At 36.5% G+C, this 21,345-nt stretch overlaps 1 protein-coding gene across 1 annotated transcript in view; it reads left to right on the top strand.

Moving 5' to 3' along the window:
* The window catches only part of NFXL1 (nuclear transcription factor, X-box binding like 1), a 44,263-nt gene that overhangs the window by 8,932 nt on the left and 13,986 nt on the right, over positions 1–21,345 (top strand). Inside the window, exons 11-18 of the mRNA XM_040064394.1 lie at positions 976–1,066; positions 4,518–4,638; positions 5,264–5,420; positions 6,145–6,236; positions 6,771–6,792; positions 12,694–12,834; positions 15,309–15,475; positions 16,236–16,305. Of these exons, the coding sequence (XP_039920328.1) occupies positions 976–1,066; positions 4,518–4,638; positions 5,264–5,420; positions 6,145–6,236; positions 6,771–6,792; positions 12,694–12,834; positions 15,309–15,475; positions 16,236–16,305 (861 nt within the window). The remainder of the gene's footprint in view (positions 1–975; positions 1,067–4,517; positions 4,639–5,263; positions 5,421–6,144; positions 6,237–6,770; positions 6,793–12,693; positions 12,835–15,308; positions 15,476–16,235; positions 16,306–21,345) is intronic.

Genomic DNA, 21,345 nt, shown 5'->3' with positions numbered 1-21,345 from the left:
AGGGACACACCGTTTATTTTCGATAGCCCAGCATTCCATCCCACCTTCTAATACACAGCAGTGCAAACAGCAGTTGTCTGAAAGCTGGGAATTGGAGTTTTGTTTCCCTTCTTATTGGAAGTCAAATGGAATGATTGATACTCAGAAGTATCTTTTCAGTTTATTCATTCAAGAGAGCCCGAAAGTTACCTGCCATTTGTAAATTAATACATTGTGAAAGTTGGACTACTTACCACAAATAGGCATGAAAAAATACAGTTTTACTCTTAGGCATTTTTGAATATTATCGTTGTAGTGAATTTATTTTATGTGAAAAGATTATAAAACAAGTAAATGCAATCTTGACACTTCTGTGATGAAAAATCCAGGGTTTTTGTTGGAAGGAGGGTACCTTTCAAGTTAATAGAAAAGATGATGTTCTCTCCTGATACGGCATCCACTGATGTGATGGTTTTGTGATATGTTCTGATTCTTTCACATTACTAATTTATTTAAGAATAGAAAATAGATAACTGGTCTTGAAGTCATCTGCCTTTACTACAGAGGTAAAAGGTATAAAAAAAATGGTTAGCAACATTTTTGTGCTGGGGACAATATAGCATAAAAGTGGAAGAAATTGCAGAATAAAGAGGTAAACTGTTAGATGTACTGTCTTCTGAAATTTGGGATTAAAATGTTAATATTTTGAACTTTTAAATGTTCTTATGCTTTTTTGAAGCCCTTTTCCTTTTTAGTGTGTTGAAATGATGCATTCAAATGTGTGTTTTCTTGTTGTTTTGTAATTTGAATTTTTTTTAACCACTTTATGGGTGGCCTTTTTTCTGGAATGAGTTGGAGGAAATTTGACTGAAGTGCACTGACTTTTTTTTAATATGTGTTGAAAAAATGAGATAGTAGAAGAGGGAAAGCGTATACCAGAAATTTCTGTTTCCAGTTATTACACTATATGTTTTTGTTTGGTTTTTTTTTAAATAGTGCTGTTCTGGGAACTGTCCACCTTGTGACCAAATCTGCGGGCGGACTCTCGGCTGCAGAAATCACAAATGTCCTTCAGGCTGCCACCGAGGTAAGAACAGGTGAAGAATCCCTGTAGTGATGGAATTTTGTTTATTTTTGCCAAATTTCATGCTTGGATGACTGTGTGTGGTGCTCAATAAATTCTCTCCATTGTTGCATGAGGGCCTTTTGTGGGGGCAGTGTGTTTGAAAGTGTTGGTTAGAACTTAAGGACTGACATGGTGGCACCCCGAGTTGTTGCCTGGTGATTTTGCTTAATGCTTTTCCTCTGAAAGTGCTCTTGTCTCCTTTCCAGCTTTGTAATGCAAAAGTCATGGCTTGACTTCCTTTTCCCAATAATTCTGTTCACTGAATATGCATAACAAAGTCCAAATGCGTACAGAAATGACTGCTGCTGATTGAGTCTGGATGGTTTAAAAAAAAATCCTAGAATGCAGCACGTGGTACAAGTGGGCTTAAAATGGAAAAAAAAAATTGAATTTGAATGTATATTGGTATCCTACTGGTGAAAGAAAATAAGAACTTGTTACTGACTCTAAGAAGAATAACAAAAAAGTTTGCTACTGAATCCAGTGACCTTGGTCAGAAGGATGCTAGAAAATTACCTGGCAGATTGCTTTGACATTTGCTTGGTCGGGAGTTAAATTGGAATGACTGAAAAATTGTCTGCCCTCTCTGCAGTTTTTCCCACAGAAGCTGCTGCCTTGCTGAAACAGCAGCCAAGTAGCCTCTGTATTTTCCCTTAGTATTCTGAAGTATAAATTGCAACAACTTAGGCAATAAGTCACAACTTGTTCAGCCAGTCTTCCTTCTGAGGCAGTGACTCTCAGGAGAGGACAGGTAAACGTGGTAGTTATAGTTGTTAACTTGCTATTAAATCTGTCACCACAAACTAGCAGTTTGGTTTTTTTCTGTATACTGTGCCCCTTTTTCTCTTTCCCTTCCCTTTCCTTTCTTCTCCATCCCCTGTAGCTCTCTTAAATCTTGGAAATATATAATTTTTTATGTACTGTCAGAAGAAAACTGGTAACATTGCTTTTCCACATGAGCTTGGTTGATGCTAAATCCTAGAATAAAATTCTGATTGGGATGCTAAAGAGCTAATGCTGTATTATAGGATAAATGTTTGTGTTGAATGATTGTTTATATTTGATGCTGCTTGCATTTTACAGCCTGGCCAAAAGTGACAAAGATTTCTAATAATCAACACAAAAACAATAAAGCAATGCCTGTAAAAAAAACCAAAAGTGATCTTGGAGAATATAAATATCAAATATATACACTTTGAAGGGTAACTTATCAAAAGTATGTAATCGTCTATTTAGAAAGTACTAACTAAAGTTGTGTATGATGAAGGTAATGACTAATCATACTGGATGATAATTTTCTTTTTTAAATTCTCTGTGTTTTAACAAAATACAGTCTAGTACAGTTTGTAATGTCTTCATAAATGTTTGAAAGCATTCCTATTAAAGGCAATTAAAAATAAATTAAAAATATGTATGTTCATGTGTTTCTCCCTATGTACCAATATTTTAATAGCTACTGAAAGTTATGATTAATTATTTTATCTTCAGTATGTAATACCAGGTCAGGGTAATTTTCCTATGAGCTGTCAGATCGCAGTGACCACTGATATTACAGGAAATAGATGCCTCCTAGAAAATAATTCCAAGATAGGGTCCTTTAAAAGGCACCAAATCTCAGAATTTTATAGGTTGCTGACAATAAACACTTGGCCTTTAGCAGGAGTCCCTGAAAAAAGGTAACAACCTATTCTGTTTGTGGTTTGGGCTTTTTTGCTTCTTTTTTTCTTAAATATTTATCGTGCTTGCTGAAATTTACAGAGTGTTGCCAGGGAACTACTACTAGTATTGTAAAACGTGGTAACACTTGATTGGAGAACAGTGTGCTCTCACCTTATCTTCAGGCTCTCCAATTCTCTGATCTCTGCCTTTCTGTACTTTTGAGAATGTTGTCAGTTGTCTTCCTGAATAGGATATTTTAAGTGAATTGTAGACATAGTAACCATCCTGGGCAGTATAGCTTTAGACCTTCAGTTTGTTTTGCAAAAGTAGCTGGAGAAGCTTGAGAAGTGGGCCCTTGGGAATCTCATGAGGTTTAACAACCAGTTGCAAGGTGCTGCACTGGATTTGGGGCAGTCCCTTTTACTAACACAAGCTGCGGGGTGAACAGATCCAAAAGCAGCTGAGAGGGTCTTGGGGGTGCTGTGAGAGGCTGGACATGACCCAGGCCATGGGCACTCCCAGCCCAGAGAGCCAAACGTGTCCTGGGCTGCATCCAGAGCACCGTGGGCAGCAGGGAAGGGAGGGCATTCTGCCCCTCTGCTCTGCTCTGGTGAGACCCCACCTGCAGTGCTGCATCCAGCTCTGGGGTCCCAGCACGGGAAGGACCTATTGGAGTGAGTCCAGAGAAGGGCTGCTGAGATGATGAGAGGTATGGAGCACCTCTCCTGTGAGGAAAAGGTAAAAGAATTGGGGTTGTTCAACCTGGACAAGACAGGCAGCCTTCCAGTCCCTAAAGCAGCCTACAAGAAAGATGAAGGGGGACTTCTTACAAGGGCAGGTAGTGGCAGGACAAGGGGGAATGGTTTTAAATGAAAAGAGAATATGTTTTGATTAGATACTAGGAAGAGATTTTTTTTTTAATGTGAGGATGGTGAAGCATTGGAACTGGTTGCCCAGAGGAATTTTGGATGCTCTCTCCCTGGCAGTGCTTGAGGCTGGGTTGGATGTGGCTGTGTGGTCTAGTGAAGGGGGGGTTGGATCTCAGTCTTTATGATCTCTTCCAACACAAATGATTCTATGTTTCTGTGCATGCTGAACATTATATTATTTGTTTTACTTTGCAGTATAAAGACTGTAGTGCTTCCTTCCTTTCCTCTTAAGCAGTCTTTTGCCAGTGAGACATCTGCTTCTTGAAATGCTGCTTTTCAGATCCTGCTAACAAGTCAGAATTGCTTAAAAATTTTTGCTGTCAATAACTTCAGTTTACTTTAAAATTTCAGAACGCAGTGTGTTTAGTAAGCTAAAATCCTGTGTCATTGCTTTTTTTAGAAGATTCATATTCTTGCTGTTTACTCAATAGTAAAACTTAGCAGTTGGCACTTGGTGAAGAAATGGTGTGGGAGAGTTACAGATTAAAACACAGATCTTTTACAGATGCACTGTTTAAAATGCATCAGACTAGTAACATTAGTAACTTTGTAGAGATGGAGGATATTTTCAAGGAGGCATTCATTATTCATAGACTGAACATTAATTTAATACAAAATCTGCAAAACTTTATTGTACCAGTTTTTCAGTGTCCCTTTTTGAATTTAGATAAAAAATAACATTTTTTTCATAGCTGTGTAAGACTGAAATACAGATAGAGAGTATCTAAGTATTGTGTGATCCAAAAGACTAGGCTTCTTTTTCAAATGTGAGAGAGGAGTTATTTCTGACTTGCTTGTCATATTGTTAATATGTTTATTTTTAGGTAGTTGTAATCCATGTCCGGAGACTGTAGATGTGAAATGCAATTGTGGAAAAACTGTCATTAAAGTGCCCTGTGGCAGAGAGCGTACCATTAAACCTCCCAAATGCAAGCAGCTGTGCAGGTCAGTATAGAAAATATGTTTCCTGTTCTTAAGTGGAGTTTAAAGTGTCCTTAAAGGAAGTAGTAAAACATACCTTGAAAGGCAAAAAATGTTCCTTATCTGATTAGTTATTATTTCTCAGTCTTCTGTATCCTTGACTGTGCAGATGTTGACTGTCAATAATCCTTCCTGTCAGATACCTCTGACACTGAGGTTTCCGTGAGCAGCTTACCTGCTTCATGGGGGAGCTCTTCCAACACTGTAGTCCAGCTCATTTCTTCAAGACATCTCTGGAATGTTTTGAAGTACTTCAGTGAAGCAGTTTATCTAGAAAACTTTACTAGCAAAAGGAAAAAGAATATTGCTGGGGTGTAGCAAGATTACATAGTGCAGACTAGAATTAGGATTGAGACAGATGTTGGAATATGTAAACCCAACTTTGATTTTTAATTTTGTTTAAAATTCCTCTCTAATTTTATTACAATGTTAGCCACCTGCTGAAGGTGAGAAGTAAACTAATTAAAAAAAACCCAAAACACCAACAACTTGTTCATTTCAATTCTTTGTATGTTGAGCATCCTTGCCCAGTGACTGTAACTTCGTATTTCTTGCTGTCATACTGATTCATTCTTGGATTTTACTTTAGTCGGCCACCTACCTGTCACCATTCTACCCAGGAGAAACACTATTGTCACTTTGGGCGGTGCCCTCCGTGTCGTCAGCCCTGCCAGAAAACCTTAACCTGTGGTCATTTGTGCCCTGTTTCCTGCCATGATGAAGCACTTGTGAAGCAAACTGGCTTAGTAAGTAAACAGTGAAAAATGGTGTATTATTTGTGTTTGGAACAATGAGCATCAGTTTGACCTGAATCTTCTGTTTTGAGGCGTTTGGAGTTCAGAGTAAACACATAATCAAGCACAGAGGTGCCGTACTGCTCAGCATGATGCTAAGTGGTTTTAGGTCCTTTGTTGCAGTGTAAGTAATTTTGTAATATGTAATTGAATTGCTCAAGAAGTTATAAAATTCTTGTTGGAGTTGTATTAAAAACATTGAATTTCAGCTTTAAGTAATTGCTTTTAACATAAGAAAAAAAAAATTAAGTCTGATACTTAAAAAACCCATCAAATTTTGCACAAGTTAGAAGTCAGAAATTGGCAGTTTTTAACATGATGTGTTATGCACTGTGTGATGGTAATTGAACTAGCTTACTAATCAAAATATTTTTACGTTTATTAACTGGGAAAAAGTTGTTTTACTGGTCTTTTTCATTTGGCTTGGTGCTTAATTTTTACCACTAGGAGCCACAGGACTTAATTTTTCTATCCCTAACCAGGCTGAGGATAAAAGTGTAATTTTTTTATCTGTATGGGACATGGAGATTTCCATTAGTAAAAAGCTTGCTACTAGAAAGTGAATTTCTTAGAATTGGAAATCAATTTAATAGATATTAATAGATGTTACATTTATTTATGGTCAAACAGATAGTTTCATTTGTTTCTGCATTCAACTATTGTCTTTTGCTCTCAGCATCAGTCTGCAGGGCCTTGGGAACAGCCATCTGAGCCAGCCTTCATTCAGACTGCACTACCATGCCCTCCCTGTGAAGTTCCTATACCAGTGTAAGTATTAAAATTAAAAAAAAAAAAGGCCAAAAAACGCCACCAAAAAACCCACCCAAAACCACAACAAACCAAAAAACAAATTAGAAAGCGTTTTTATATGGAAAGATAGTAATTTTGTGTCTGAGAAGGAATATAAATCAGAGATTTTTTTTTTTTAATCACTCTTCTTCAGACTAGATCTCTGAAATAACTGAAAAATATGATGTATTAATAGAGACAAAGAAGATGCTATTTGGAACAAAAGCAGGTTACTTTCTAAAATGTAACTGTTTCATATACAACTACAATTAATTTGTGCATGAAATAAATTTTGAGATTTTTGTAAGAAAACACAGCAACTCAAACTGTTGAAAAGGAGGCACTGAGTTGCATGGATGGTTGATTTTCTTAGCCTGCACTTTAAAAAATAGGTTGCACTAATTTTTGTGTGAAAAGCACTGTCACTGTTTTAAATCCCCTAAATAAATCTGCATTTTCTAAATCTCTGATTTTTTTTTTTTTTTTTTTTTTTTTTTTTTTATTTTTTAACAGGGAGTGTCTTGGACAGCATGAGGTGAGTCATGGAAACTGCCCTGTGAAGTGAAATATGGCAAATATCTTATTTTGTCAGTCTGCAAAACAAAAGGCATTAAAAAGAAATAGTAGATTTTTAATGCATATTTTAAAATCAAAAGTACCTTAAAAACGTACATATAAGAAGGTATTTTAGTTCCTTTCTGAAGAATGTATAACTATTTGACTTAGTAGAATTGATGGACAGAAATCGAAACTCATGATTTTTGTAGCTTTGTTTTCTTGTAGGTGTTTAAATTATGTTTAAATGCTTTTTGGTGGTCTTATTAAGTATTTATGCTTTTTCCCCCCTCATTCTCTAGTTAATATTCTCTCTGTCACACACTCTTGAGTTCTATGAACTGCTGTGTATATTATAAAAGGATTAAGGAACTTAATGCCGTACATGAAAATTCTCATGTTACTTGGATCTAAGCACACATGGATGAAATCTGACAATATAGTGGAAACTTCTTTAGTGTTACGAACTTGACTTTCTGGTGTGTAGCCTTCTCTAGTTTTAGATGAACTTGCTGTCTGTTTTGGCTTACATGAGAGGAGAATCTGATCGATGTTTAAATAGCTGTCATCCTTATTCGCAGTAATATCTGAAAGTTATGAAATTTAAAGTCAGCTATTTTTTTTTGATTTCAAAAGATGATTGCTAAACTAATTTAAAAAAACTTTTTGCTGTTATGGCTTTGTCTGCTGGTATGTCTGGTATAAATTCACTGTCAAAGCCTGACTTAACAATATTATAAAAAAAACCTAGGATCATTTTAAGCATGTAAAACATTTTAGAAAACACTAAATATTGAACACATTTTTTTTTTTTCTTTGACCTTTATTAGTAGTCTGTTGGTGCGTGTTGTAGTGGTGGCTTGATTATGTTTTGGGGACATCTTCAAATGTTGTCACCAACGTTTTTGTAGCTGCAGTCCAGGCTGGGAATGCAGCTTTTCCACAGAGCTGTTTTGCAGCTTGATGGTTGCTGAAGAAAAGCGTGTCCTGAAAGTGGATGAAAAGAATGACAGTGCTTGTGTGTTTGTTGCTGAAACATGGGCTTTAATTGGTTTTTCCACAGGAAAATTTACATGTGTTTTAGCCAGTTTTGATATGACATACCAAATCTCACTGGAACTTTGGTGAATTTATGTATAAACAAAATGCAAGCTGTGGTCAATAGACCCAGTCGATAAGGTGATCTAGACAATGTCAAAAGGATTTGGTTGTCTTCAGATGTACGTGGCTGTGAAATTTGTCCTTCCTCATAGCAGAACAGAATCGCTACTCTTACTAGAGAAAATAGTAATAATTACTACATATTTATTACTGCTTGTTTCAGAATAATTTAAAAAAAATATTTCAGTGTTGCATACGAGTCTTGGCAAAATCATTCAGTGGCTTTGGGCCATGTTTAATGGATTTGCGTAGAAAATAAGGATAAATCCCTGTGAGTCTACAGCTGACTAATTATTTAGATTTTTTGATGCTGCATGGTACTCTAGATGAACTGTTACTTCTCTCAGCGAGCAGAGGGCATGGCTGCCTTCCTGCTGAAGTGCAGCAGTTCCTCGATCGAAATTGTCTCCTATTCTTTGAGATTTGGTGGGAGTTGTGGAAAAGAATTATTCCTTAATGTGTATGGGAAGTGTATTTTATTTGCAGTGGATTTTGTGCTCATTGTACATTTTTGTGTTGTTCTGAGATCTCTGGAAAGAAAAAAAAAACAACATGTAAGGTCTGTTCACTGTTTTACAGCCACATTAGTTCTTAAGAAATAATCTCAGCTCAAGTTAATTTAGTTTTGTTAATAAGCGAAAACATTTGTATTTATGGATGCTTCCCTCCAGTAGAAGTTTCCAGCCCCGAGGGGATTTTCACTGGGAAACAGGAACTGGTCACAAGTGACAAAAGTAGTAGCAATTTTCTTAAGCAAAATTTTGCTGTGAGTAGATGCTTATTGCTGTATTGTGCTACTACTTATCTTGGAGTGTTGTTATACCTTCTATGTATAGAGATATAAAAAAGAAAGGATCTATGAATGGAGCAAGCTATAAAGTCTTGTATTTTATCATGATGCCTGCTGACAATGTGTAGAACAGAGAATAAAAGCAAACACCTTAGGACTTGTAGTAACAAGCAAATCTACTGTCTAACTTTTAATATTTGGACAGTAATTTTAATTTCTGTAGATATTGGGGATTTGGTTGTTTGTTGGGGGGTTGTGTGTAGGTTTCTTGTTCTTTTTTTAAATTTCTCTTTGGTTTTTAATTTAGGAAGTATTTTTAAGGGATTCATTTAGTTTGAGCTCTTACATGTTCTGGCATTTAGAACAAGCAGTTTATCATTTAAAAACAGACTTAAAATTACTTTTCAGATGACATAATTATATAAAATCTGTGCTTAGTTGAAGTATGATTCTACATGATGTTTAAGCTAAAAGAACATTTCTTTTAGCTGAAGTCTACAGCCTTCTTTTAATTAATTTACATATATTTAGAAAAATAACTCATCATTTTTTCATTTGTAGGTTCTTAAAAGAAGCTCTCAATTTTGTTTCAGGTTGTGTGTCAGAAAAATCATCTATCAACAGTTGGTGCCATCCCAAAAAAGAAATCTTGATGTTCTGCCTTTTTTAACTGTTACATACATTGGAATTTCATAGCAGTAGTACACATATGCTCTTTTAAAATCTTTTAAAATCAAGTTATTCTAGGTCTCTTTTAGTGGGAAACATTAAGTAAAGCTGATACAAGGTAAATGAAGGCAAAGAAGGAAATCTTTACTGACTATGATATCAATTTATCTGCTGTGTATAATTTTCTTCTAGTTGCTTCATTTCATTAAATGTTCTAGAGGAAGGAAAATGCTCTGGTTTTGCTTCCTTGTAAATATCCTGTATCAGCTTTCTGTCCTGGGCGTATCATTGAACTCTCTTTCTTCTTGGTTGTTCTTTGTCTGTTTTTTTTCTTTTGGTAGGAATTTAATGGTATGTTTTAATCTTCTGAGTGGGTTTTAGTTTTGGTTCGTTCATAGGAGGAAGACCATTACTCTGCCTCTAGGTAAAATTTTATGTAAAACTTGATGAGATTCATCTTTATGGCTAAACACCTTATAAAAAATTCCAAATTTTCCTTGCCCTGTCGATTTTTGTTTTCATATTCTAATTGATTTATCTGTTAATTGCTTTTATGCATTTTGGGAGATTTCCTGGAAAGCTTCTGAAAATTGTCATGTCTTCTTTACCTTTCCTTCCTTTCCTTGTCCTGTGGATGACCTGGAATCTGAAGACAATATATATATATCTTTTTTTCTTCACATTCAGCTTTCATAAAATACTTATGGTTCTTATCTGCCTTCTTTGTTCTTCAGCTCATCAGCCTCCTGGAGTTTGTGGCTACTTTGATATTTGTCTTTGTAGCAAGAGTTTCAGCTCCCATTTAGACATTTCAGAAACTCATTCCAACCATAGGAAATAAAACTTTACTTTGTCCTCTGGATTTATTACTTAGATCCACAACAGAGAAATGGAGAAGAACATAAAGAAGGTTTAAATTAATTGAAAATTTTCAACCTTTGGGTACAGTATCAGTTGATTCCAGAAGACTGTTGTATCTTACTGAGCTCAAGATGAAGCTCTGCTGCATGCAGCCAGAGGGCTGGAATGTTCCACCCAGTCAGCCCCCTGAAAGCTGCCATTGTTGCCTGCCTGGCCTCGGTGCTTCACCATCCTTGCCTTTGTTTAACAGTGCTGTGTACTTGAGGGATGCTACTAGAAGGGATGCTCCATTCTGCCTAAGTGCTTGGCTCTAACTGCAGCTAGTGCTTGTGTCCTTATGTGGTGGAAGACTAACTGCTGGTAAAAAAAGTCTCACCAGCATTATGGAACAGTGCAGCCCTAGAGCTAATTGCTGTTATTGCCCTGATCTGCTGTCACTGCCTGAGCCACAGCAGAACCATAGTCATAAAAAATTGACTGGCAATGGGTGAGCAAGGAAAGGTAGAGAAGTGGGCGGATTGTAATGCTTAATACATCTTTTTTTTTCATTCTTTATCTTTTAACATCCTCTGACTACTTAGACTGCTACTGAAAGGATGTTGTGCTCTGAGGAGGGAGATGGGGTGGGATATTAGAAACATTAAAAGCTTTGGTTATTGGTGTGTGCATTCTGGTTATGGTACTATTTTGTGCTTCAGACCCTGTTTTTATTAGGTCTGCTTTCTTCCTTTGGTCACCAGAAACATCCATCAGAGCCAGAGCAGGATGTTTGCCAGGGGCAGTAGGAACCAGGTGTTTGGCCTGCTTGATGTGGTTGTTGTATTAGTACTTTAGCCAGCATTAGCTTCAGCTCTGACACAAGGGTGTGAAAGTGGTTGGATGTGATGGCCTCGAGGTTTTCTCCTGTATATGCCATGCGTGATGTTCAGCTTGCTGTGCAGACTTCTCTTCAGTCTTGGTGAGTCAGGATGATAAGAGGAGTTCAGAAGTCTTGTGAATGAACTGGATTTTGCAGGAATGTGATGTGGAATAGTATTTTTTGTGTGAAGTCCAGAAAAATTTATATAGGCAAGTGGATTTGAATTGTACTTTGTGGGACTGAAGAGAAGGATCCCTCCTGAAGGGAGGCTGTCCCTCACTCTGCCCTGTGGGGCCATCTCTCTTCTTTCTTTTGAGTTCCTGTGTTCGCCTGTTTATATGGCCAAGCCACTGACAAGAGACAAAAAACTTTTTTCTATTGATTCTTTTTCTTCCATTTTGATTATGTGAATCATCTTTCTCTAAAGAGACTTACTCAGATGGGTAGGAGATTGCAGTGAGGGCTGTAGAGTTTGAAAAGAGAAAAAAGAAAAGGAATGGGTACCATGCAAAGCTGTTCAGTCAACTGCAGTTGCAGCATAAAATCACACCCATAGTCCAGTCAAAGTGAGTTATGTCACATTAGCTTCTTGTGTAATAACATCACAAATAATTTGTTTTTCTCTGTGAAGTGATCATGAAATTAGGAAAAAAACCAAATCTTTTTGACACCATCACAGAAAACTAATTTTTTTGTAAAAGTTATATAATGGTTGGGAAACGCTAGCAGCAAGTTTCCTCTAATCCTTTTGTACAGAGGGACTTGTACTATGTACTATAAAACTTTAGGCAAGTAACCTAGTTAGGAGTTTACACTGCTTTTGGTACCGATGAAGAACAACGGCTTCTAAATAGATGCTCTGAAGGGTACTGCAGAGTTCTGTTAACTGGAGTGTTCAAATATGAAAGTACAAATATGACATAAGACATTAAAATCTCAGTCCTGTTATGGAGCCATTTCTGCTTCTCCTTACCTCTCCTGGGAGTTACATTTGATGTAGTCAGTATTTGCTTTTTAGAATTTCTGGCTTTTTTCAAACTGTAAAATAATTTGGGTTTATGGTGACTATAACACACTTAGCCCTGTGAAAGCAAACTGTTAGTGTCTTCTGCAATAATAGTAAAGCACTCCAGGAATCTTTAGTGGAAGACATGAGTGTAATTCAGAAAGACAGAGCAAATGACACTAAAACATTTGAGCATATAATAGTCTTTCAAAAATAAAGGGAAACTATACTGCAAAAGTTAGCTTAATGAAGTTTGCTTTTTTTCCTATTATAGTCAGTGTAAAACAAATTTGTGTGCATTCACTGTTATATGTGGATAGGAACCCAAATGGTACTTTAAAAAAAAAATCAAATAGAATTTCACTGGTGTGTTGTTTGTTTGGGTTTTTTTTAACAAAGATACTGGAGAACCAAAACTTCTCTGTAGTAATTCTGTGTCTCTGTGTGTGTAAATATATATCTCACACACTGCATGTGTGTAATGTTTGTATATATATTGCACCTGCATGTCTATATATTTTTTTTTAACTTTTAGGTTAGTCCGTTACCATGTCACTCTGCAAATCCCTACTCATGTAAGAGATTTTGTGGGCGGCTTCTTGATTGTCAGAATCATACCTGTATGAAAGAATGTCATCATGTTACTAAATTGAACAGTAATGCAGATGGAAAGAAGGTAGGTTAATTTCCTGTTTGCTTTTGTTTTTGTGTATTTTATATGGATATGCATAGTCTTCTGTTTTACTTGGAAAATAAAGAATTTGCAGCTGGAAGGTACAGATCTATTCCAGATCCCACTGGGAGAATTGCATGTGTGCTGTTCCCATTGATGCTGTGACAATTAGTTAATCTCTATTTTCTTAGACTGTAAATCTGAGACAATATTACATGTTTTGCAAATTCTATAACTTTTTGGTTTGTGTTGACATTACTTTGATTTCCTCAGAACCTTATTTAACACCCTTGAGAAGTTCTCTTCTGAAGTTACTTTTTGTAACTGTCAAGATAAAGGGAACTACTGATAATCCCTATATACAAAGGCACTTGCAATCTACCGGGGGAACTATTTACTGAGGAGAGCTCAAATGGGTTGAGGAGGCTGGGAGACCTTTAGGAGAGCACTTGAAATGTTGCAGAATTACTGAAGACCTTTCAAAGTATGGAGATGATAGATTCATGTTTATCAGTGTCTACTAGAAGCTTTCATTTATGCAATTAAGAAGTTGTAGGTGTTAACTGCTGAAGATAACATGAAACAGAAGTATAAAGCTTAAAATTGTTCCAGTTACAAGCAGTCAGAGCCACATATATATGTTTTGTGGCTTGGGGGAGTCATGATTTGGAGGAAAACAGCTTCTCAAGTTTTTTAAGCATTACTTTAGAAAAAGTTACAATATGGGCAGTCTAGGCATTTAGAAAACAGGAGAAGCCTTCAGTTGTGTTCAAAGCAGAAACGTTATATTTTAAGTAGCTGTTATATTTAACTTAAATAACATAATTTAAGTTAATCCTGTGGATTCATGTCCTGGAAATGGTGGTGTTGTCATGTAATAACTGTATATTGTAGCTAACACATAAATCTATTTATGATTGTGGAAATTTTGTCTGAAGAGTATGGCTGTTAATGCAACTGGTGGAACAGTAACTTGGCAGCAATAGAGTGACATCAGTAAATAGTGAGAGTGACAGTTAAGCATCCCCAGGTCTGACTATAAGAGGCTGCCTGCCTGCTGCTTCAGTTAAGCCAATTAAAATGTGAATGAGTCAAGACTATTCCAGCTCCATTTTGAATGAGGCAATACATTCCCAGAAAGATGGGAGTCTATGTAACTGCAAGGCCTGGGTAAATATCATTTCTCAATTTTCTTCAATTCTTATAAACTCAAGTTGGTGTTGACCTTTAGAGCTTTTGTTCTCTTGTTTTGGTAGACTAAATGTAGTCAGGGCTGATTAAATTTCTGGCTTATATGTCTGAGTAGTGATTTTTCTGTCTGGAATTCCAGTTTGTTCTGCATGTTGTGTTAGAAAAATGTTGCAGAAACGCCAGCTGTTTGCTTTTACCTACCGTTAAATGTTATAAGACAGTTTCCTAAATGGTTTTAATTGCTGTTGTTTTTCTTAGATTTGAACTTTTGTGAGTTTCGTAAACAATCATTGTACAAAGTTTTATTTTTAAACTTCGGCAAAAGTTGTTCTACTATAGGAGAAGGAAAGGGGACTGGGGAAAAACTATCAAAACCTTAAAATTCTTATGGTGTTACTTTAAACAGCATAAAGTGGAACACTGGTGTTGGAATTGTCCTTTTGGGGACGGTTTGTGTAGCTTCATTCTTGGATAAATTTGCTTTACTTTGGCTGACTTCTTGGAAACTGAACATTGAAGGTAATAGGCTTAAATATTGTGCTGTGTAGGCTCAGTTGATAAATCATATCAATCAATCTATCTGGGTGTATTTGATTGCAGACTGGGGTTCTGGAAGTGTTAAGAATATGAGGAGAAATGAAGCTTTATTTACTGTGCTGTGATGTTCATCACCTTGTGCTGGTGTTCATCTCACCTGGAATGAGAGTGACATCATAGTTCTGGTAGACTTGTGTAGTCTGTGGAGTAGAAGCCACCCCTTAGGCAGCTCCTAAGATATACCCAAGTTAATAATCCTTTTTGGAAGATTATACAGAATATCATATGCGTGTGGAAATGGAATGACTTAAAGTTTATTTCTTAAAATCAAGCCAACCAACCTCTCCACTCCTGTATTAGAGAGTAGTATATAATGACTCAAAGCATTACAAGAACATGGTGAGTGGGATAACTTAGTTTTGAATACGTAATTACTTATTTTTCTAACAGTTTTCCTTAGAGAATTAACAGAGGTTATGGTAATTTTCCAAGGCACTAATATTAAGGAGGTCCTTTTATGCCCAGGAGGGAAAATAGAATTCTCTTTGACTGACAAACACTGGCATTTCTGCTTTTCTCTTAAAAAACATATTTTAATAATTACTCTTGCTTGTGAAATATCTTACTGAATAGCTTGATTCTCATAGCAGAAACACCCCTACTCTTTTTTCTCTGTAACAGGTCATTAATGACACCTCACAAAACAAATACTTGGCGCTTTCTTTAGTGCTTTGTTTTTATTTTGTTAGGCGGGTCCAGAATGTTCACAGTGTGAAGAGGAGTGCACCAAGCCCCGGCCAGCTGGCTGTCCTCACCGATGTGTTTTACCCTGTCATCCTGGAGATTGCCCATCGTGTCTCCAGATGCTTAAAATAAAGTGTCATTGCAAACTATCAGTACTGTATATTGAATGCTTGTAAGTGTCAGAACACAACCCAGATTTTCACTTGAGTGCTATTAACTGGAAATAATTTGAAATGTCTGGGGATGGGAGCTACTCTTATGTCAGTTTATAAAATTTCTCTTGATTATAATTTCTAAGATTCTTTTTTTTAAATATTTAAATTTTGCATGTAATTTTTTTGGTATTGCTGCTAAAATTGCTATAAATGCATGGAGTCTCATGAACAGAAATTGCTTTTGTAATACAGCTAAATCCTTTGCATTACACAAATATAGAGTAATCTACACAACGTTTGTTCTATATGTGCTTCTTTGAGAGTATGTAAAGAAGAATTTTATACAAGTATTAGAATGAACATAGTTAGTCTAAAACATCTTTGTCTTCACGTTTAATGTCTTTCAATTTCTATCTGTTTTAATTGAAAAGCTGCTTAGTTTTTCAGTATGTATACCCTTATAATCATTTGTGTGTGTGGATAGACAATGTTAAGCTAGACTTCACAAAATATAAGTTGGAACTTGGGGATTGTTCTGAAAATATTCATCATATGCATTTATGTTTTTCTTTGTTCACTTTCTTTGAAGTATATCAAGTCCTCTAAATTTGTGTGAGTTTGTCTGTTAAACAGGGCAGTTTATATTAGTCACACAGGATATGGACAAATGAGTCCACTTTACAGTGAAATATACTGAAAATGCACCCTTAATTGCACTGACTTTTGTTATTTTTAAATTGGATTTTTTTTAACATAAATGCATCTTTCCTTTTACAGAAAACTAACATGCGCTGATTTAAAAGAAAAGGAGCTTCTTGTTTCCTGCAGAAATCAGTGTCCAAAAGAGGTAAGCCATATTAACAAAGAAATACTTGAGCTGATGGGTGTGTGGAATTTTGTGAATATAGACCAAGTGAACTAGAGAAGCTTAGTCTGAGTGAGTATGTTAAATGACGGATGTGAAGGTCGTTAGTGAACTTGGAGGCTAAGGGATTTTATACATTGAGATGAGCTAATAATGCCCTGCTGTGTTAGTGAAATATGTGTTAATTACTGTAAGATGGAAGGCAAGCCAGTTAGCCTCCCTGCTGTACCTGGGTACATCTAAAGGTTTGCTGTGAAGAAACGAGTAATATCCTTACTACATGATACTTAGACTATGAGCCAGTAGCATGAGTAAAGAAGATTCCTGTTCAGTACTATGTTTGAGTAACAAACTTTGTGGAACAGGACAGGAGCTGGTTGGAGAAGCTACCAAATTTTCATCAGAAGCAGCTTAGAAATGTTTCAGGCTTTCTCTTGCAACAGTGTTATGCATAACTGGATGTGTGGGATGAGCCAAAGGACTTTGTCCTTGTCTGTCCCAGTGCTGCAGTTGTGTGCTGCTTGTATGCTTTCAGAAGTCCTTGCATTGCTTACTCTTTTATCTCTTTTATGTTTGTTCCTTAGTTGTCATTAGCTGTGATGAGTGACATCTCTTTCTCTACTCCATTTCCCACTGGAGGGCTAGAAAATGTTTGAAGTGGAAAAGCAGGAATTTCATTATCATCCAGTGTCAGAAACTTCAAATTTGAACCCTTGTCTTCATTAGAAAACTTTTTTTCTTTTTTTTTATTTTGAGTAAATGCAAAAATTTTAAGTTTCCCAATGGTGTCTGTTCCTCTGCTTTTCAGACAAGATTGTGTTAACCCCAACAGGAAGGCTGTGCTCTGTACGTACTTGTCTTCTGCTTTTTGCCCTTGTAGACGCCTATCTGATGAATTTTTTTTCTGTGTAAATTAATATTCCTGTCACAATTTTCTCATCGGGATATCTGAAAGCTCTCTTCCTGGTGGGGGAGCACCTTGGGGTATTATTTAATTGTCCATTTACATCTTAATTGTGTCCTTTGTCCATGTCCTTTACTGTTACTTTGGTTTTATTTGCTCCGAGCCTTCCTTCTCTGTAGTTTCAAAAGTGCTTATAATCTCTTATCATGAACTATGTTCTGTACTTCAGCTTCTCTTCAGAGAATTTTTTTTCCTGTAGCTCATCTTTGATTAATGTAACTGTTGCGATTTTTCTGAACATATTCCCCAGACTTAGTCTGGGATTTAAAATCCACCTAGCAGTGGTCCCAAACTTTAGCTTGCAGTTCAGAATTGCCCTGTTCCATAGATGATGTCTTTTTTACTTAGTTTGGTGGGATGTGAAATGAAGAATATGGCAACAGAATTTACATTAGTTTTACAAAGCTTTAACTTCATTCGAAAATTCCTACTCCTGTAAATGCTTTGGAAAATAAGGGGTTCTTTTTGTTATTCAATGTCAGAAGCTGACACTGACTCATTTGCAGAGCTCAATGAAGTAGGTGTTTGCTATGAATCAGTGTGGACTATCACTTCTAGCTTACCATAGTGCAACTCAGGTTCAACAAAATGCAGTATTTTACTGCAGTTGGCATTTTGAGATGCTTTTGGTTAATGGAAATTGCAGTAGACAGTATGCTACCATATTTGTTCTACAGTTGCTGTGGTACATTTGGGGATTAAAAAACCAAATATATTGTCTAGTCCTTTGAAAAAATGCTAGAGACACTTGAAAAGCTTGAGAAGTTTCATGCTTTTCTTTTGGCTATAGTAGTATAAAACTAAGAAAGTGATTTCCAGCATTACAAAGTACAGCTCACATTTCCTTTCTGCTTTAGGAAGAGGCAGTATATTTAATGCTGCCACAGCTGTTATATATGAGATGTCTTAATTAAAAAGTTAATTCTCTTGTTTGGTAATAATTACAAGATATCCTGTTGAAGGAAATTTAACTTTTTTTTTTTCCTTAATCAGGGTGATTAAATTCTTATGATCATGCTTGCAGATGTTTTGAGACAATTCTTACATAGAAATTTTAAGTCTGTCAGTTTTCATTGTTTATGTTTTCCCATCAGTATTTGTGAATCTGTATTTTATACTTTATTCCATGTAGTTAGTATTTTTTGACAAAATAGCCATACTTTGTAGTTTTATTGTGCAATCTGCTTTTGTCTTGATGTGAAATATGGGACTCCATTATGATAAATTTAATTTAACCTGATAGTGCAGTAGGGACAATGTAATTTTTCCCCCTGTACTCAGCACTGGTGAGGCCACATCGTGTACTCAGCACTGGTGAGGCCACATCGAAAATCCTATTTCAATTTTGGGCCCCTCACTATGAGAAGGACATTGAGGTGCTGGAACATGTCCAGAGAAGAGCCACGTTGCTGGTGAAGGGTCTGGAGCACAATTCTGAGGAGGGGCTGAGGTTGCTGGGATTGTTTAGCCCGGAGAAAAGGAGGCTCAGCTGGGACCTGATCATGCTCCTGAAAGGAGTTTGTAGATCGGTGAGGATTGGTTTGATTTCACACGAGTGACAGTACAAGAGGAAATGGCCTCGAGTTGTGCCAGTGGAGGTTTAGATTGGGTATTGGGAAAAATGTCTTCACAGGTGGTCAAGCATTGTACTGTGCCCAGGGAAATGGAAAATGGTAGAGGCGTCATCCTTGGAAGTGTTCAAAAAAATGTGTGGATGTGGCACCTGGGGACATGGTGTAGTGGTTAAATTAAGGGACCCAGTGATATTAAGTCTTTTACAACCTTTAACAATTCTGTGATTCTATAAATTTTAAAAGTATGCATATATTTTTTTGTTTTTTAATACACTGAATTAATTAAGCATTCTGGAAATAAAATTTAATTCTGTAAACACACTCCAGATGTTTGTGAATTGCAAAAATTTAGTTTAGTCTTTGGAAGTGGTAAAACTCTTTTGTACTTAGCTTTTGGGATCGGTGCTCATTAGTTATTTTCTTTAGTACCAGGCTATTGTCTTTATTATCAGATGTGTATTAACAGCTAGTGTTTATTACCTTTTGTTGGAGTTCAATTAAACCTCCATAAGTGTTGACAGAGTTTATCATCATCAGGTATAATGTTAAGATTTAAATGCATTGCCTATGGGAAAAGTATTTGTAGGACATTTTTTGGTGGTGTGTTTTTTTTTTTTTTTTTCAGAGCTGTCGATTAAAACCCTTCTTTAAATGGCCTTGCAGTATCAAACATAAAGCCTGTTCAGTTTGGGCTTTAGTCCAGAAGCTGTTGACAAGAGATTTTGTGCAGTAGAAAAGGATCTAATGGGGGCACGCACTTTTCTAGTTTAGCACCAACTAGTTCAGCACTGACACTTAAAAACAAGCAAAACCATCCTTTCCCATTATACTTTTTTATCCAGCAGAAGCAGCAGAATGATTGCTTTTGTTTTCTGAGATCATGGGGAAATAACTGTTTTGCTATTCATTTCACAGCTTCTCTTGAAGTTATTTTTAGTGTTGGTTTTACAGTGGAGGGACGAAGAAGAAAGTTCCCTGCACATACACAGGACAAGAAAAAAGCTGGCAGGGAAACTAAGTGTGTACATTTGCTTTTCAGTATTGGATTAAACATACTCCTATGCTATAAATATTTTGGTCTAATGGTGTCTAAGAATTTTATTGCAGTAGCACTTAGATGTCGAGGTGGGGATAACTGTCTTGAATTTGAACCTCTGAAATGTCAGTGAGGACACGACTGTTTGGGCTTTGACACTATTAATGAAAATGTGCCTAATTACTATGGAACAGTAAGGTGGAAGTAACAGTTCTAGCCATGGCTTGTTCTAGCCAGCATGAGGTGACTTGCAGATGAGACTAGATGGAGTTATTCCGTATGATGCTCTTCTGCAGGGAGCTAGGAGACAGGCCCTCCTAGTGCACAGTGTTCATGCAGCAGCAGATTGGTTTTGCAAAGATTGTGGTCACTTGTGAGGAGACTCGGCCATTAGACTCCATGTTCTGGGTAGTAGTTTGACCTTGGTAGCATAAAAGGCTTAGACAAGCTTCTCCCCTCATATTTTCAAAGTGGGGCAAAATAATTTTTTGATTTCAAGGAAAAATACTTGCTGATGATCAGCTGTGACTGAAAAAAAACAACTTCCTTCTTTGAGAAGGTGACCAGTTTACATATTTTTCCCTTCAGATAAAATGAATAGATGAGATCTCCATAAGGCTTCTGCAGAGTGAGTGAATCAATGCTACTTAGTGAATATCTAGGTCAGGTACAGCAGAGGGTTAATACCAGCATTAAGGTGGCTAAAGGAAACAGCTGTATTTGATTATCTTTTGAAAAAACACCCGCCTAACTCCCTCCTGCAAAACAACATCAAAACTAAAGAAAAAGATGGAGCAAGAGATGTTAACAATAAGGAAGATTTCCCAAGGACTCAACTGACACTTAACTTTGCATTGTTTTCAGTAATGACCTTGGCAGCAAAAACATTGTAATTTTCTGATGAAAAGTTGTGGGGTGTTGTCAGTGTGTGAGAATTGAGGAAGTGCATCTGTAGAACACATGCATTGGTGTCACGTTATTACATACAGAAAATAACCCAAAACAATAAGACCATACATGTGAGGCTTATAATAAGCTCCCAGAAAATAGCAGATATTGTTGTTTTCACAGCATGATTAGCTGGAGAGAACTGCGGTGAGAGCTGAAGATGTTTTGGGGAAGGTACTCAAGTAAGAATGAGGTGCAATTAAGGCATTGTACAAAGTCCTTGCTGAGATGTCATTTGAAATATTATATGGCTTGAATACATTGGCTGTGTATTCAGGAAACATTGATAGAACATAATTGAAATTCAATTAAGGGAATACTATGATAATAAAGAGCCTTTTAAGTAAAGACAGAAATACTTCAATACAAGAACTGTGGCTTAGACTAGCTAGAGCAAACCTAGGAAACTCAAAATAAGCTCTTGCATCTTGTAGTGAGCTCCTGGAGCACCCTCATTAGTGAAACAATAGAATAGGGTCAGAATGGGTGACTTGTTTTCA

This window comes from Hirundo rustica, chromosome 5, assembly GCF_015227805.2.
Source record: "Hirundo rustica isolate bHirRus1 chromosome 5, bHirRus1.pri.v3, whole genome shotgun sequence".
Taxonomy (NCBI): domain Eukaryota; kingdom Metazoa; phylum Chordata; class Aves; order Passeriformes; family Hirundinidae; genus Hirundo; species Hirundo rustica.
Note: the sequence above shows the minus strand (reverse complement) of the source record. Positions and strands in the feature narration are given on the sequence as shown.